The sequence below is a fragment of the Lutzomyia longipalpis genome, chromosome 4, assembly GCF_024334085.1.
Source record: "Lutzomyia longipalpis isolate SR_M1_2022 chromosome 4, ASM2433408v1".
Lineage (NCBI taxonomy): Eukaryota > Metazoa > Arthropoda > Insecta > Diptera > Psychodidae > Lutzomyia > Lutzomyia longipalpis.
The window spans coordinates 24191743-24209929 of NC_074710.1; the positions used below are offsets into that span (position 1 = coordinate 24191743).

An 18187-nucleotide genomic window follows, 5' to 3' on the forward strand; every position below is an offset into this window, starting at 1 on the left:
AATTAAAGAGAGAAATGCATTTTCTTCTAAATAAATTCACTCATTATTCTTAAAGAGTTTTTTTCTTTTTCCTTCAAGATTCCCAAAAATTCTTTAAAAGAACAAAATGATTCTTTATTAAAGAAGGAATTAAAGAGAGAAATGCATTTTCTTCTAAATAAATTCACTCATTATTCCCAAAGAGTTCTTTCTTTTTTTCTTCAAGATTCCCAAAAATTCTTTAAAAGAATAAAATGATTCTTTATTAAAGAAGGAATTAAAGAAAGAAAGAACTTTTCTTCTAAATAAATTCACTCATTATTCCCAAAGAGTTCTTTCTTTTTTCCTTCAAGATTCCTGAAAATTCTTTAAAAGAACAAAATGTTTCTTTATTAAAGAAGGAATTAAAGAGAGAAATGCATTTTCTTCTAAATAAATTCACTCATTATTCCCAAAGAGTTCTTTCTTTTTTCCTTCAAGATTCCTGAAAATTCTTTAAAAGAACAAAATGATTCTTTATTAAAAAAGGAATTAAAGAAAGAAAGAACTTTTCTTCTAAATAAATTCACTCATTATTCCCAAAGAGTTCTTTCTTTTTTCCTTCAAGATTCCCAAAAATTCTTTAAAAGAACAAAATGATTCTTTATTAAAGAAGGAATTAAAGAGAGAAATGCATTTTCTTCTAAATAAATTCACTCATTATTCCCAAAGAGTTCTTTCTTTTTTTCTTCAAGATTCCCAAAAATTCTTTAAAAGAATAAAATGATTCTTTATTAAAGAAGGAATTAAAGAGAGAAATGCCTTTTCTTCTAAATAAATTCACTCATTATTCCCAAAGAGTTCTTTCTTTTTTTCTTCAAGATTCCCAAAAATTCTTTAAAAGAATAAAATGATTCTTTATTAAAGAAGGAATTAAAGAAAGAAAGAACTTTTCTTCTAAATAAATTCACTCATTATTCCCAAAGAGTTCTTTCTTTTTTCCTTCAAGATTCCTGAAAATTCTTTAAAAGAACAAAATGTTTCTTTATTAAAGAAGGAATTAAAGAGAGAAATGCATTTTCTTCTAAATAAATTCACTCATTATTCCCAAAGAGTTCTTTCTTTTTTCCTTCAAGATTCCTGAAAATTCTTTAAAAGAACAAAATGATTCTTTATTAAAAAAGGAATTAAAGAAAGAAAGAACTTTTCTTCTAAATAAATTCACTCATTATTCCCAAAGAGTTCTTTCTTTTTTCCTTCAAGATTCCCAAAAATTCTTTAAAAGAACAAAATGATTCTTTATTAAAGAAGGAATTAAAGAGAGAAATGCATTTTCTTCTAAATAAATTCACTCATTATTCCCAAAGAGTTCTTTCTTTTTTCCTTCAAGATTCCTGAAAATTCTTTAAAAGAACAAAATGATTCTTTATTAAAAAAGGAATTAAAGAAAGAAAGAACTTTTCTTCTAAATAAATTCACTCATTATTCCCAAAGAGTTCTTTCTTTTTTCCTTCAAGATTCCTGAAAATTCCTTAAAAGAACAAAATGATTCTTTATTAAAAAAGGAATTAAAGAGAGAAATGCATTTTCTTCTAAATAAATTCACTCATTATTCCCAAAGAGTTCTTTCTTTTTTCCTTCAAGATTCCTGAAAATTCTTTAAAAGAACAAAATGTTTCTTTATTAAAGAAGGAATTAAAGAGAGAAATGCCTTTTCTTCTAAATAAATTCACTCATTATTCCCAAAGAGTTCTTTCTTTTTTTCTTCAAGATTCCCAAAAATTCTTTAAAAGAATAAAATGATTCTTTATTAAAGAAGGAATTAAAGAAAGAAAGAACTTTTCTTCTAAATAAATTCACTCATTATTCCCAAAGAGTTCTTTCTTTTTTCCTTCAAGATTCCTGAAAATTCCTTAAAAGAACAAAATGATTCTTTATTAAAAAAGGAATTAAAGAGAGAAATGCATTTTCTTCTAAATAAATTCACTCATTATTCCCAAAGAGTTCTTTCTTTTTTTCTTTAAGATTCCCAAAAATTCTTTAAAAGAATAAAATGATTCTTTATTAAAGAAGGAATTAAAGAAAGAAAGAACTTTTCTTCTAAATAAATTCACTCATTATTCTTAAAGAGTTCTTTCCTTTTTCCTTCAAGATTCCTGAAAATTCCTTAAAAGAACAAAATGATTCTTTATTAAAGAAGGAATTAAAGAGAGAAATGCCTTTTCTTCTAAATAAATTCACTCATTCTAAATAAATTCACTCATAAATTCATTTTCGCGTAGTTTGGTTCTTGCGTGGGCGCTTCGCGCTTGACCATATTAAATTTATTTAAAAGAAATTCATTTTCGCGTAGTTTGGTTCTTGCGTGGGCGCTTCGCGCTTGACCATATTAAATTTATTTAAAAGAAATTCATTTTCGCGTAGTTTGGTTCTTGCGTGGGCGCTTCGCGCTTGACCATATTAAATTTATTTAAAAGAAATTCTTTTTCGCGTAGTTTGGTTCTTGCGTGGGCGCTTCGCGCTTGACCATATTAAATTTATTTAAAAGAAATTCATTTTCGCGTAGTTTGGTTCTTGCGTGGGCGCTTCGCGCTTGACCATATTAAATTTATTTAAAAGAAATTCATTTTCGCGTAGTTTGGTTCTTGCGTGGGCGCTTCGCGCTTGACCATATTAAATTTACTTAAAAGAAATTCTTTTTCGCGTAGTTTGGTTCTTGCGTGGGCGCTTCGCGCTTGACCATATTAAATTTATTTAAAAGAAATTCATTTTCGCGTAGTTTGGTTCTTGCGTGGGCGCTTCGCGCTTGACCATATTAAATTTATTTAAAAGAAATTCATTTTCGCGTAGTTTGGTTTTTTGCGTGAGCGCTTCGCGCTTGACCATATTAAATTTATTTAAAAGAAATTCATTTTCGCGTAGTTTGGTTCTTGCGTGGGCGCTTCGCGCTTGACCATATTAAATTTATTTAAAAGAAATTCATTTTCGCGTAGTTTGGTTCTTGCGTGGGCGCTTCGCGCTTGACCATATTAAATTTATTTGAAAGAAATTCTTTTTCGCGTAGTTTGGTTTTTTGCGTGAGCGCTTCGCGCTTGACCATATTAAATTTATTTAAAAGAAATTCTTTTTCGCGTAGTTTGGTTCTTGCGTGGGCGCTTCGCGCTTGACCATATTAAATTTATTTAAAATAAATTCATTTTCGCGTAGTTTGGTTTTTTGCGTGAGCGCTTCGCGCTTGACCATATTAAATTTATTTAAAAGAAATTCTTTTTCGCGTAGTTTGGTTCTTGCGTGGGCGCTTCGCGCTTGACCATATTAAATTTATTTAAAAGAAATTCTTTTTCGCGTAGTTTGGTTCTTGCGTGGGCGCTTCGCGCTTGACCATATTAAATTTATTTAAAAGAAATTCTTTTTCGCGTAGTTTGGTTCTTGCGTGGGCGCTTCGCGCTTGACCATATTAAATTTATTTAAAAGAAATTCATTTTCGCGTAGTTTGGTTCTTGCGTGGGCGCTTCGCGCTTGACCATATTAAATTTATTTGAAAGAAATTCTTTTTCGCGTAGTTTGGTTTTTTGCGTGAGCGCTTCGCGCTTGACCATATTAAATTTATTTAAAAGAAATTCTTTTTCGCGTAGTTTGGTTCTTGCGTGGGCGCTTCGCGCTTGACCATATTAAATTTATTTGAAAGAAATTCTTTTTCGCGTAGTTTGGTTTTTTGCGTGAGCGCTTCGCGCTTGACCATATTAAATTTATTTAAAAGAAATTCTTTTTCGCGTAGTTTGGTTCTTGCGTGGGCGCTTCGCGCTTGACCATATTAAATTTATTTAAAATAAATTCATTTTCGCGTAGTTTGGTTTTTTGCGTGAGCGCTTCGCGCTTGACCATATTAAATTTATTTAAAAGAAATTCATTTTCGCGTAGTTTGGTTCTTGCGTGGGCGCTTCGCGCTTGACCATATTAAATTTATTTAAAATAAATTCATTTTCGCGTAGTTTGGTTTTTTGCGTGAGCGCTTCGCGCTTGACCATATTAAATTTATTTAAAAGAAATTCTTTTTCGCGTAGTTTGGTTCTTGCGTGGGCGCTTCGCGCTTGACCATATTAAATTTATTTAAAAGAAATTCTTTTTCGCGTAGTTTGGTTCTTGCGTGGGCGCTTCGCGCTTGACCATATTAAATTTATTTAAAAGAAATTCTTTTTCGCGTAGTTTGGTTCTTGCGTGGGCGCTTCGCGCTTGACCATATTAAATTTATTTAAAAGAAATTCATTTTCGCGTAGTTTGGTTCTTGCGTGGGCGCTTCGCGCTTGACCATATTAAATTTATTTGAAAGAAATTCTTTTTCGCGTAGTTTGGTTTTTTGCGTGAGCGCTTCGCGCTTGACCATATTAAATTTATTTAAAAGAAATTCTTTTTCGCGTAGTTTGGTTCTTGCGTGGGCGCTTCGCGCTTGACCATATTAAATTTATTTGAAAGAAATTCTTTTTCGCGTAGTTTGGTTTTTTGCGTGAGCGCTTCGCGCTTGACCATATTAAATTTATTTAAAAGAAATTCTTTTTCGCGTAGTTTGGTTCTTGCGTGGGCGCTTCGCGCTTGACCATATTAAATTTATTTAAAATAAATTCATTTTCGCGTAGTTTGGTTTTTTGCGTGAGCGCTTCGCGCTTGACCATATTAAATTTATTTAAAAGAAATTCATTTTCGCGTAGTTTGGTTCTTGCGTGGGCGCTTCGCGCTTGACCATATTAAATTTATTTAAAAGAAATTCTTTTTCGCGTAGTTTGGTTCTTGCGTGGGCGCTTCGCGCTTGACCATATTAAATTTATTTAAAAGAAATTCATTTTAGGTGGTTTGCTTTTTGCTATTCAACCCGTGCTCTTATTAAGTGTGATTGAATTTTATTTGAATATAATCTTTTATCTGACGGTTCGTCATGTAAAAAATGGGGAAAAATCATTTTTTGTGCTGGCCTTATGAAGGGTGGGGGAGGATGGGAGTGGAGCGTAATCTCACATAGTGCTTGCAATTTGTATTGACCTCCTTTACTCCCATACGGAATTTCATTTTTATCGACAAAGCCGTTTCAGAGGAGTTTTCTTACCACAGACAGAGTGAAAAGTCTAATTTTCTTTTAATATATTTATTAAAATTATTTATAATAATGAGTAATTTGGTTTTTTACTGCGCTTAACACTACTTGTAATTTAAAAATTCACAAAAAATTATTAATTTTTATTGCAAAGAAATATTACAATGTCACATAAAATGTCCCGTTTCGTCATGTGACATTGCCAAAGACATGTCTTTTGGTGCGCATATGACAAAACGAAGAATTTGTTAATTGGTTTCCCGCGTATTTTTTTGTTCAAAAAGGAGCGCTTCTTATCCTCCGCAATAGGCCACTGATAACTCATCAGTCGGCTTCCTGGTGTTTGTTGCTAAGCTGAGTGATACTCCGTGTGGGTAGGCCACCTGGTGATCCTCCTCGGTGTGCCGCATCATACTCCTGGAAGTGTCCTGGAAATGCACTGGAAGTGATCACCTCGGTAGGCCGGTAATTTCGCTACAATAGGCCACTGATCTCTCCTCTCGGTATGCCACTGATTGCTCATCAGTAGACTACCTGATGCTTCTCCGGAGTAGACTACCTGGTGTTCCTCCTCGGTGTACCGCCTGATACTCTGCAACAGGCCACTTTTCTCGGCAAGGGAATTCATTTCTCCTCATTGGGCTACCTGGTGCTGCTCGATAAGCCGTCTGAGACTCCTCCTGGGTAAGCTACTTGGTACTCCTCCTTGGTATGCCGCCTGGTATTCCTCTCCGACGAAAATTATTAATAACACAAAAAACTATTTGGCGATTTTTAATTACCTAATCAAAATTTAATCACGTTATATTTAATTAAAATAATATTATTTCATATTATTTTATTTTCCTTTTATTTTTTATTAATATAAAAAAAAATTTTATTAAATAATTTGAAATTTTCATGAAAGTTTCACGAAAATTTCAATGTTTCATTTCACCCTAAAGCTGATTTTTTAACTCTAACCATACTTTATTTTTTGACAATCAGTCGTCTGCCCACCTCTGGTTTATACTAACATTCAGAAACTGCCAGACGTTTAAATTGAAATCAACTTAAAACCACAACCTAACCATGAGCTTTAAACTTTATAGTATTAAATTTTCAATGTGAAAATTCTTTGCAAACTTCCATTGCGTGCATTTTCGCAAACTAAAAAAAAAGATGGGTTATTTATGAAGTCACACCAACAATTTAAATCACAACTTGTTGGCTTTATCGATGAGAAACTACATTTTCCAATTCAAGTACTTACAAAACTATGTATTTAGTGTTTAAGTGAAGAACTCTTGAAAGTCAAGAGAATCCTCATTTTTTTTTTTATTCTTTGTACAATTTTCATTTTCTTGAGGATCATAAATCCCATAAATGCTGCTAGAAAATCTCTCTTGAAAGTATTGATGGAATTTTGCACGGGGTGGTGTGAAAAATGAAAAGTGTTGAGAAAGTTTTTTTTTCGTGGCGCGTACAAACGCAAAGGAGCCCATGCAGCTCCCAAGGGCGAAGTACCTAATTGAAGGAAAGGCAGAAAACAATTTTAACCCACCCAGTCTTGTAGGGAATCAAAAAAGGATAAAGAATCGCCAAAAATATTCACCATTTTCCACTGGGGTCACAACGAAAAAAGGCAATAAAGTTTTGTAAAAATTCAAAAAAAAATTGACCGCCATTCGCCATTTTGTTCATTTCAATGCATGAAGCATATGTTTCAATGCTTCGTCAATATGAGCTTGTCGATGACAGTTTGACATTTCATTTATTTTTGGGAGAAAATAAAAAAAAATTGCGTATTTTTTTGTTTAATTATCGTGGTAAATGTGTTTTACGTGTTGTTCCAGAGTGATTTTTATATTTGAATACCTGAAAAAAGTCTTGGGAAAGGTGGTGCCAAGAAAAATCGTAAGGTTTTGCGTGACAACATCCAGGGAATCACAAAACCAGCAATCCATCGTCTTGTCCGTCGTGGTAGTGTGAAACGCAAAGGATTCCAGCGCAGAGGATCTCTCAATTCGTGAAAAAGCCATCTTCAAGACGATCCACGACCAATGTTTTTGGATTGCTTTGTTTTGTAACGAGAGATGTGCTCGCTGAGACGGTCACAAGCTGGGAGGGAATTCATCCTTCAGGTATTCAGATATAAAAATCACTCTGGAACAACACGTAAAACACATTTACCACGATAATTAAACAAAAAAATACGCAATTTTTTTTATTTTCTCCCAAAAAAAATGAATGAAATGTCAAACTCCCATCGACAAGCTCATGACGAAACATTGAAACATATGCTTCATGCATTGAAATGAACAAAATGGCGAATGGCGGCCAATTTTTTTTGAATTTTTACAAAACTTTATTGCCTTTTTTCGTTGTGACCCCAGTGGAAAATGGTGAATATTTTTGGCGATTCTTTATCCTTTTTTGATTCCCTACAAGACTGGGTGGGTTAAAATTGTTTTCTGCGTTTCCTTCAATTAGGTACTTTGCCCTTGGGAGCTGCATGGGCTCCTTTTCCATATTGAAGGGAAAATATTCGTGTGCAAAAGGTCTGTGACATGGTTGGGTGGTCGCACTTTTTACCCACATGTTTAGGTATAGCAGGTTGAAGGAAAAAAATCAATAATGGGGGTATGGAGAGGTACATAGAGGCACCCCAATTCGTTCAACAGCCCCAGACAAAATGTTGTCTAACTATTAATACTCCCTTCGTGTTTTTTTTTTTTTGAGGTGCACGCGTGGCTTGTCGCTAAGGAAAATATTTGATTGTGTCTTCGAGACCAAAAGTACCTACAATAATTATTTATTTTCAGCCATTCATACACTTTCTCACATTTTCTTCTCCTTCTCCACCTCTAATGCTCTCCGTTGTTGATTTAATTGGCCATAAGAGTGTCACCTGGGAGGGGGGATGGGGGGATGGTGTCTTACCTGAGAGATTTCTTCTTTCCTCAACACAATTTTCACTTTAATTTTTTTCTTTAAATGACACGCAATTCTTTTTTTTTTAGTGCATATTAATTACAAATCCATGTTGCGAAGAAAATGTTCACTTTCCACATAAAATTCACAGCATAAATGATTAATTCCTAGACCACACTGTCCATGCACGAAAATCCCCAAGAAAAACCCACCGCGGAGATTTTCTTTTTGAATGTGAAAAACCTTGTGGGATATATGTATAGTTTGTATTTGATCACAAGAAAGAACCTCGATGGAGCTTCCACCACTGCTGTCGACAGTCGAAGAGCTCGATTGAGACTAAAACTCACACAAAACACTCGCAATCGACTCGGAAAGCTGCTTTCCACTTCCTCCCCCTCTTTTCACACAGAGTTGTGTTGGTGTGTCTGGGAAAATTCACCCCCTGCATGTTTCCCCGATCATTTACGACACGGGGTGCTCCCGAATATAAATGGGAGGAGGATGGGAAATTTTCTCCATGGCATAAATATATACGGAGATCCATTGAATGACCTTCACACGGTGAATTTTTCCCAGGTGAACCCCAAAGTTCTTTACACCCCCCGCTATTAAATAAAATATACTCTACACCTGCTAGTGAGCTTTCAAAAAAACGGAGGATGAGTACCTAAAAGCTCATAGCAGATGTTATGGAAACTTTTCTCATTTTAAATTTATTACAACATATTTAATTTAATCTTTGCTATTACATTTTTGTGTAATATATGTATAAGAGTTTGAAAACTATATTTAAAAGTGTGAGAAATCCTTTAAAGGACTTTATGCACAAATCATATCATAATTTTAAATTTTAACGTCTTTTTTTAATTGACAGCGTCAGTAATTTCTAAAAAAAAAAAATTTTAATCCTTTTTTGACTTTTGCAAAAATAAAAATATTTGCAATTTTTATGCGTGTAAAAAAAGATTTTCCTTAACTTTTAGAAAAACTTTTAGAACAATCTTCCTTGCAGTTTGCAATTAATTAAAAATTCTTTATCAAGAATTTCATATATTTTTCATTATGAAAATCCTTTCTCATCCTTTTGAGCTTTTCCTTCACTCCCACCCATGTCTTGGAAAAGCTTATAAAGTGACCTACCCTTTAATTTTCCAATATCTCTCCGGACAGCTTGATTGAAAAGCTCCCCCAAGAATTTAATTGGAATGCGTTGGGAAGCAAGCAAAATATTAATGAGAAGGGACTTTTGCCCTATAGAAGCCCCCTTAAAGGACGACAAAAATTAATCCCAGCATGACTTTGCTTCTCCGAGAAAATTATTGAAGGCTATGAATTTCCTTTGGCGGCTCATTAAAGCATGAATGACATTTTAATTGAGGCACGCGGCAATTTTCACCCCCAAAAATTCTACAAGAAAATGCGTGGGGGGTATCTGAACCCTAAAAAAAACCCACCCGCTAGGAGGACTTGGTAAGCACCCCCAAAGGGGAAAAATAAACATATACAGAGTTTCTTGGTAATAACCCACCCCTACTATATTTTCTTTTTTTGGTTTATTATTTTTTTTTTGAACATCTGGTTCCGCGGGGGTGGAACATTCTCTCTTTCTGACCTCTCTCTTCCTCTCTCTCGTTCTTTCTGTTTAAATTGAGGAGAAAATCAACGAGTTGTGCGCATTTCCACACCACACACATACATTGAATAATTTTCCTGTTGGAAAATTCACGGAGTTTTCCTCCTACCCAAGTTCAAGTTCACTGGAAAGCTAACATACATACATAATCCCGTTACGTATAAATATTTGGGAGGAAAAGATGGCGAAGGGAAGCATCCGGGGACCGTTTTTCCTTGAACTCAATTCCGAGGGCCATTTGTAATGTCCCTTCACAGAATTGGGGCGCAGATTGATTAATTTGAAGTTCTCTCACGGAAAAAGGGGAAAAGTAGGGCACAGCAGGAGGGATGCTCAGGGATAAATTTCCCATCCAAACACACAGCTAGGAAAATATAATCATAAAAATTTCCTTACGTGACACGTATAGCAATACAAAGGCTTAATGAATACCATTTTTATTTTCACATTTCTCGGAAAAGTAATAATAAATTATTAGACTTTATTGTTTTGCGGAGGTTTCTCAATTTAATTTTATAGCAAAATTTAATTTAGAACTTTATTTGTAGGTATTCATGGCATTGACATTTAAGCAAATTCAATCAAATCAATTTTTTCAATTCAGAATAATCAAGGAAACTCCAAAGATTCCCAAAAATGTATTTGATTAAAATAAATATATCAAGAAAATAGATATAATTGAATTGATCTTCCAGATTTCTATCTACTCTATCAACTGATCTTTCAATTTTTCTTCAACAACAATTTTGCCAAACTTAATGCGAGAGTTTAGTCCCTTTTCAATGATGGAGGAGTGAAAAAACGGGAGCTGATCTTTTCGAAACATCGCAATTAAAAACGAGGAATTTCGAAAAGATCAGCTCCCGTGTTTTCCTTATAAGCAACCTTTAATTTCCTGCTCATTGGATAAATACAGATTAAGTTCGACGACACTTCCCAGATTCAATTCAAATGTTCCAAACACCTCCTGTCTAAATGCCCTGAGACCGGTGCAAGTACACAGAACATGTTCAACCGTCTCCGTATCTGCTGAGACCACATACAAGAAGGGTTTACATCAACCTAATTGCGTTTCTTAATTGCGTCCTGTCATATTTCATAAGCTGGACAGTCACATTCGGACAGTGAAGCGCTTGCCCGGGGCTCCGGTTTTTGGGACCGTGGATCAATCTCAATCAACCTAACCTCACAATTCACTCCTGATTTTCTTTCCTCTCAAAATAACTCTCTCCACAATTCCCTTCACTTTCTCCTCCAATTCACACTCTTCGCCTTCAAACCTTTTCCAACTTCTTTTTTCACTCCAAAATCTCGATTTTTCTCACCTCCAATTCTTCACACGTGCAATCCAACTCCTCATCCTCATTCCAATCCCATCTTCTTCTCTTTCTCCCTTCAATCATCTCACCCACCACACCACCCTCAACACATTTTAACAACCCCCTTTAAGTTGTTACAACAGCCATGCTTATATAGCTTCTTGGTTAAGCGGCAACCAGAAACATCCCTAAGAAAGATCCCTAAGGTGATTGAATTGAATGTCGAAATATTCTTTCGGTAATCCAATCACGGGTTGAGAGCCCACGAAATCTCTATGAGCCCCCAGTTTACTGAGCCGGTCAGCAATCTCATTTCCCAGGATCCCCGAATGACCGGGCACCCACAACAAGGTCAAAGAATTGCTGACAAGAAGAATCTCCATGTAGCGTCTCACCTCCTTCGTCAGCAGGGAAGTAGTTCTACCTTTCACAACCGAATTCAGCGTGTATTTGCTATCTGATAAAATACAGATATTACTATCTGTGATCTCCACATTCCTGGACAATTATAATCAGGTTCTGTTAGAAGATCAGAGACTGGCAGAGGATCAGGATATAATTATTGTTTTGTATGCAGGAGTTGTTCTTTAACAAATTGCCAAATTGTCTTATTAGTATCCCCTTGTCTTTGATTAATAAAAACTCCTTTTTAACAATTCGCAAAGAAAAATTCTTTTTCAAAATCCCATTTCAAAAATTACCCACAAAAATGAAGACTGAAAAAAAAACGTTAACAAAAAAATTCAAATTAATCAATTTCTTCGTCATGCTTTCAGCGCCTCTAGTGGTTGTATCAAATGAAACGTTTTTTCCATCATCGTGGCACACAAGTAAAGCAATTAAACAACCAAAATTTTGTGTTTTAATATCCTCAAAGAATTTATTACACTGAAAAAGAAAATCATATTTATATTTTATTTAATTACATTACTATAATTAATCGCTCTCGCCAGCATCCAAATCACTACAGAGACTGTTAAATTAAATTTTTCATGTCCATTAACAGAGAAAATAGTAATAATAAGAATTATTTGCAAAATGAAATACCGTCCGACGTAAGCACAATTCACTGCATTTCAAGTCATCCGAATTAATTTTCCTCAACAAAATTTTGTCTCTCTTTGGCCCATTGCGTGGTGTCTTTGCGAATCCCCAAAAAATCTCTTTTTTTCTATCCATTTTTTTCGGGGAACACTGTTTGGGAGGAAGGGGGTATTTATGTATATATGTAGGTATGTAATATAAAAAAGGTAACCAATAATCGGAATTAGATCAACTCAATGGGTGATTGTTGGGAGGTGGAAAGAGGCAAAATATGCTGTCTTGAGAAAAATTCCCCATTAGTTTTAGAAAATGTAGCTAAACAGTTGACACAGATGATGGTGCAATCATCTCGTTCTTCACCTCAGCTGGTGGTGCTGCAGTGGCCACATTTTGGGGTAGCAGTGATTGTGCTTTTAATTGTCACTGTGTCTCCGGAACTCTCTGATAGCGCGGTTTACTGTGCGTAAACGGCAAATATCTATACTTTATCATGTGCTGAAAAAAAGAGAAAAAATTCACATTTTAATTTTCATTTAACATGAAGAAGTTCAATGGAAAAGAAAATGGTTCAAGTGGTTCGACTGACTGATTAGATTGCGTCTATGGGTGTTTTATATAAGGTCCATCAGAGGCTATAACTGCTATAACATTACAAGCGGATATAATAATTAAAACATTATAATTTAAAGGTATTATCGAAAGAAATAAGAAATAAAAATTTTAAGCCAGATTTAAAAAACTGAGAGTGAATTCCACCACCAGTTAAAAAAAAGACTTAAAAATCTTAACTTTTTTCTTAACCTAAATCTGGCTTCAAAAACTAACGCTTAATTTAAGCACGGACCGTGATTTAAGGAAACATTAGCTTAGCAAATCAGGACAATGATTGTGTGAAAAACTGAAACCTAATTGAAGACAACTCAAGCTTGACTTATAATATGTAGTGAATTTCATCCTGGTTCAATAGATTCGATTAGAAGAAGAGTTACAGATTTTTCACAAGAAATTTTAAAAATTTTGGACGAGAATTGACTTATAGACTTTCTAGACAATTTTTAAATCTGAACTCATAAATAAAAAAAAAATCCTGGACAGAACTGAGTTAAGTAAGGCTTAGGTTTTTAAAACTAGGCCTAAGTTTATTTTTCAAGACAGACTAAAATTTTTAAAGTTATGCCTAACTTTTTCTAAGATATGCCTAAGTTTTTTATTAATCAAAACTTCAGCTTTTTAAAAACTTTGGCTTAAATACGGAAGAAAGTTAAAGTAAAGCTAAGTTTTTTTTAGACCTGTCTTAGTTCTTCAATGTTAGTCCTTAAAGGTTTTAAACCCAGTTTTATAGTATTAGATATGCCATTTTCAAAATTATTTATTCAATACATAAATCTGGATTTTAAATTAAATTTCTTTTATTATTTCCGTCTTTCCTGGGTCATAGGGCTCACTGTAATCTCTATCAACAGCTTCTCATACTGTTGTAAATCTGAGAGAATTTGTGAGGCTTTCATTTGATTGATAATAAGTCATCTATTAAGGTCAGTGACCGCTGAATTTTAGAGAATTTTTCAAAAGATATTTTAATGTAAAAGAACTGTTTTTTCATACAGATTAATTCCTAGGAATTTAGACAAATCTTTCAAGGATTTCCGGATCTTTTAAGTTTTAGCCAGTCATAGATAAGTCGCAAAAGGGTTAAAATAATAAAGATAAGTAATAGTTTACCTTAATCTGCCTCTTCATCGTTATGCAGAACAGCGTGATGAAGTACATGACGAGGATTGGCCAGAAGACTGGCACATTGAACACCTCAAAGAATGTACAGATTATCCCGATTACAGTGCTTTTGGCCACGGCGTACCAAAATTTAAATTCCGGCAGGCGCCGGATGAAGGGACGAAATTCTTCTTTGGTGTGTGTTGGCAATTCCGGTCCCTGGTCATCTGGAAAAGAGCAACAAAAAATCAGGATGTGAATCAGTGCCAGGAAGACCTTCCGTGATATCCCGAAGAGGGGTGATTCCTTACCATCTAAATCCAGTGCTGGATCAATTTTAGGCGTTAGAAATGCTATAAAGAGATTGAGATGGTAGATCCCAAGGGCATATGTGACAATGTACCATCCCTGCTTCGTGAAGACACGGAGGAGAAAGAGGAAAATGAGAAAAACTGCTCCACACCATCGTACTCGCGTGTGTGGCGTCAACCGGTCCAATTGGAGTTGATAGAGCTGTTTGGGATTGCACAATGAATGATTTTTCATTAAGTAAATGTGGAAATTCACCTGCAGGGCAGACAAGTTGACTCACCTGGGATATTCTGAAGAAGAATTGAGATACAACATTCCTACTGGGAGTCTCTTCTCCCATCATTTTTACAAGTTTTTGCCGTGTGTGGACTTTTTCCTGGCCAAATGGGATGGGTTCACTACACTTCTCTGCCTTCCTGCGGGTATCCGCAAATATGCCACACAAACACCACACGCCTACGCCACCGACACGTGGAATTGCATCAACTACCTCTGAAGCACCGAAATTTACGCGCAAATGTCCCCAAATCGCCCCACTTTGGCTGCAAATTTAATTAAAATCCGTGGATTATTGCACGGAAAATTGAGTTTTTTTGACAAATGAACACGTCACGAGCGCAAGTGTCAAAAATCAGAGATTCTCGAGACTTCCGAGATCTCGAGAATCCCGTGCTGACATTCTCGCGTTTATTTTCCGCGATTCTAAGTTTTCTTTTTTCTGGCAATTTAAAACGTTTCCTCTATTAAAAGCTTAATAAACTCTTTGTCTTAAAACAGGTAAGTAAAATAATAAATTAATTAAGTAATTTGAAGATTAAAAGAAAACCTAGTAGGCGGAAGTTCCTTAAGTAGGAACATCCGGAACGTCCGGAACATAAAAATGAGAAGATCTCTTAGTAATCAAATATCTTTCACACAGGATGGATTTTCAGAATCGTCCAGGAGGGAAAACCGGCGGTGGGGGTGTAGCGTCATGGTCGGAAACAAATCGCGATCGTCGGGAGCGTCTGAGGCAGCTTGCCCTGGAGACCATCGACCTGGCCAAGGATCCGTACTTCATGAAGAATCACCTGGGCTCGTATGAGTGCAAACTCTGCTTGACGCTGCACAATAATGAGGGTAGCTACCTGGCGCACACGCAGGGCAAGAAGCATCAGGCAAACTTGGCCAGAAGAGCTGCCAAGGAAGCAAAGGAGGCACCACAATCCCTGGCACCGGAAAAGCCACGCGTTGAGCCCCGTAAGTTCGTCAAGATCGGTCGTCCTGGCTACCGTGTGACGAAGCAACGAGATCCAGATGGTGGGCAGCAGAGCCTTCTCTTCCAGATTGACTATCCCGAAATTTCGGACAACATTGTCCCACGGCATCGCTTCATGTCGGCGTACGAGCAGAAGATTGAGCCACCAGATCGCAAATGGCAGTACCTGCTCTTTGCGGCTGAGCCCTACGAGACGATTGCCTTCAAGGTGCCCAGCAGGGAGGTGGAGAAGACAGAAGGGAAGTTCTGGACACACTGGAATAAGGACACGAAGCAGTTCTTCCTGCAGTTCGCCTTCAAGATTGAACCGAAGATAATTCCACCACCACCGCCGAATCTCCGTGGTCATGGAATGGGAGCTGTGCCGCCTCCACCGCGTCCCCCAATGTTTAATCCCGTTCCGCCACCGCCTCCCATGGCTGTTCTGCCAGTGCCGGCTCCACCAATGTAGAGCAAAAGGAAGTACTAATAAAAATGTCTTGGCAAAACTTTTTTTTAAATTATTTTTCGGGCATGGTTGTGAGTGTGAAGTGCTCTATAGTTTCAAGTGAGGACGAAGGTTGAGGTTACTGGGAGAGTTGACCAGAGCTCCCTTATTCAGCAATTAACTGCACAATTTGATTGGCTAAACTGTGCAAATTTTAGGCAAGTTGAAATATTTTATCGTCTTACACTACGGAACACTTTTTTTTCGTATAATTAGGGGAGAATAGTTCAAATCCGACCTTTTGTCTTCATTTAACTTTTTTTTTGACATGACGGTTTATGACGCCATTGTTGCATCTAACAAAAACATTATTATTAAAAGATGAGCGATGACTGCAATAGAGCCTTCAACAATAGGTTTTTTCAATCAAGCAGAAGTTGGAAATGAAAACTTAATTTTTCTTCCAAAGGCCTTCGATAATCTCTGTGCTTTCCTCAGTGAATCAATAGTAAATCAAAAAATCAAATTGCTTCTTAGCAACGGTCTTTTGCATGGAAAATATCCTTAGGGGAGAGCGGGGCTAATAAAGTCACTTAAGGGTTTGGAAAAGGCTTAAAATATCATATTTCCTAGCTAGAGAGAACAAAATGATCTGAGAAAGAGTTGTAGGGCAAGAAATATCCTAAAGAATTGAGCTATATACATTTCGTTTTATCTTTCTGGGAAATATGATATTTTGAGCTTTTTCTAAACCCTTAAGTGACTTTTTTTTAACCCCGCTCTCCCCTACAGTTCAAGAAAAAATTTCCTTTTGTATCTAATCATTAAATTTTATTTAGCTTAAAAATGTAATCCCAATACTCTATGGAAATTGGTTACATTTTATTTTTCTGGACAAATTATTCTTATTTTAGCTGAATATCTTGATGCGTCCGCCGCCGTCTTCATCACGTTCGTCTCTTCCTAAAAAGGAAATGAAGGAAAATGCAGGTTTTTTTTTAAGCTGACGTTCTCACATTTATTCGCAAATTGATATACACATGACGCATTTCCACAGAGACATTAAACATCGATGGTAGGAAAATCATGGAGATTCAGTCACTCTGGCAAGATGGGGTGTTGTGGCTTTTTTTTTTACCAATTTCACCTGTTCTATCTTCACCTTTTAGCCCTACAGATGTTCTTACTGTGACGACATTGCCGAAGGTGTACCCGAAGTTTCTTTGCCGTTGCAAAGTGAATTCCACAATTTCTACATCGTCCCGTACTATCGGTGTCCTCCACAGGCTTCTGCCTACGGTTGTTTGCTGGTGCGGAGGTTGTTGGTGAATTACGGTCCCGTGGACCACCACGTGGGGGATCCTTTGTTTGGGATATGTTGCTTTTTGGTGGTGTTTTAGCTATAACTTTGGAGGCTCTCGGTGGTGGCCTATCACCATCTTTTGGCGCCAACTTTGGCAATTTAGCCATTAGTCTCTTTGTTGCATTATCCGGAGATGTTGGGCGCTCTTCTTCGGCTCCTTCCACAACAACCGGAAGGATTGGGGGAATTTTTTGACATTCTCTCGGTACGTCAGCTTCTTTGGACACCTCAGGTGTCTCTTCTGTGACTTCCTGGAATTTATACACACTCGGTGGGGCATGCAGTACCAGGTGGTTGTTCAGTTGATCTAGTACACTGAACATTTCGAAGCAAAAGACGCACCGAAAGAGCTTTATACCCCCATGCAGTTGGAGATGATGCTCCAAGCCGTGCTGATTGGAAAATCTATCACCGCAGACACGACAGAAGAATGGCTTCATGTCTAAATGGTCACGAAGATGAATTTCAAGTTGCTCATCTGTGTGATACCAATTTTCACAGTAATCGCACCTTCGTAAATTTCGATCAACGTGCATCTGTGAGTGAATCTCATACGTTTCTCTCGATTTGAAGTACTATTGAAAAGTAAAAGTAAACATTTAAATAGAGAATCTAAATTCAATGGGAGGAAGTTATACATGTTAGCATAATAGATGGTTATAGGTTTCACACCACATTAGGGAGAAGGGTAGTATTCTACCCCCTCCCTCTTGCATCCCTTTTTTTTCAACAAAACTTTACATTTTTACATACTTTTTCACAATACTGACAGGTAAACATTACAGCTGGAATTTCCTCATCAAGATCATCGCCTGATTCAACGGCGTCTCCCTCGAAAATTGATGCTTGTACAACGATTTCGCGAGAATCGTCACTCTCCATTTTTTTCACTCTTTGGTCTTTTTGTGCTCTGCACCTGAGTTCTTTACTCCCACACTGGACGCACCAGTATAAACTATGGCACTCTCTGAAAGAACTTCCTGTCCACTCTTTTTAATCAGTTATGAAGAGTTAGCTTTTTGGAAAACTCCCGGATAGATTTGTCTGTCAACTCTTAATGCAAAATTTTGTTTTTATTTGGTATTACCTGATGTGCAATGTGAGGGCGCCACATTCACATCACATTGGGCAACACCACAAAAATTAATACAATTCACA

General features: G+C 36.3%; 6 protein-coding genes across 7 annotated transcripts in view; 3 read left to right on the forward strand and 3 right to left on the reverse strand.

Annotated features, from left to right (window-relative positions):
• Positions 1-8310, reverse strand: part of LOC129794983 (uncharacterized) — a 38223-nt gene extending 29913 nt beyond the window's left edge. For both annotated transcript variants that reach the window (XM_055835955.1, XM_055835954.1), the window contains exon 1: positions 7967-8310. The gene's annotated coding sequence lies outside the window, so the exon portion shown is untranslated. The remainder of the gene's footprint in view (positions 1-7966) is intronic.
• The window catches only part of LOC129795035 (probable asparagine--tRNA ligase, mitochondrial), a 1173171-nt gene that overhangs the window by 1097192 nt on the left and 57792 nt on the right, over positions 1-18187 (forward strand). The gene's annotated exons all lie outside the window — the stretch shown is intronic.
• Positions 1-18187, forward strand: part of LOC129795002 (sodium-dependent nutrient amino acid transporter 1-like) — an 899230-nt gene that overhangs the window by 823251 nt on the left and 57792 nt on the right. The window lies entirely within an intron of this gene.
• On the reverse strand, positions 11806-14611 carry LOC129795099 (protein RER1). Its single transcript, XM_055836135.1, has 4 exons — positions 14262-14611; positions 13981-14182; positions 13679-13896; positions 11806-12451 (listed from the first exon to the last, which is right to left on the reverse strand). The coding sequence occupies exons 1-4, from the start codon at positions 14322-14324 to the stop codon at positions 12377-12379; spliced, it is 558 nt and encodes a 185-aa protein (XP_055692110.1). The 5' UTR covers positions 14325-14611; the 3' UTR covers positions 11806-12376.
• On the forward strand, positions 14651-15727 carry LOC129795084 (splicing factor 3A subunit 2). Its single transcript, XM_055836120.1, has 2 exons — positions 14651-14758; positions 14901-15727. Exon 2 carries the CDS (start codon positions 14902-14904, stop codon positions 15688-15690), a length of 789 nt encoding a protein of 262 aa, XP_055692095.1. The 5' UTR covers positions 14651-14758; position 14901; the 3' UTR covers positions 15691-15727.
• On the reverse strand, positions 16658-18111 carry LOC129795071 (zinc finger protein 236-like). The gene is made up of 2 exons (XM_055836103.1): positions 17783-18111; positions 16658-17604 (listed from the first exon to the last, which is right to left on the reverse strand). Exons 1-2 carry the CDS (start codon positions 17909-17911, stop codon positions 16825-16827), a joined length of 909 nt encoding a protein of 302 aa, XP_055692078.1. The 5' UTR covers positions 17912-18111; the 3' UTR covers positions 16658-16824.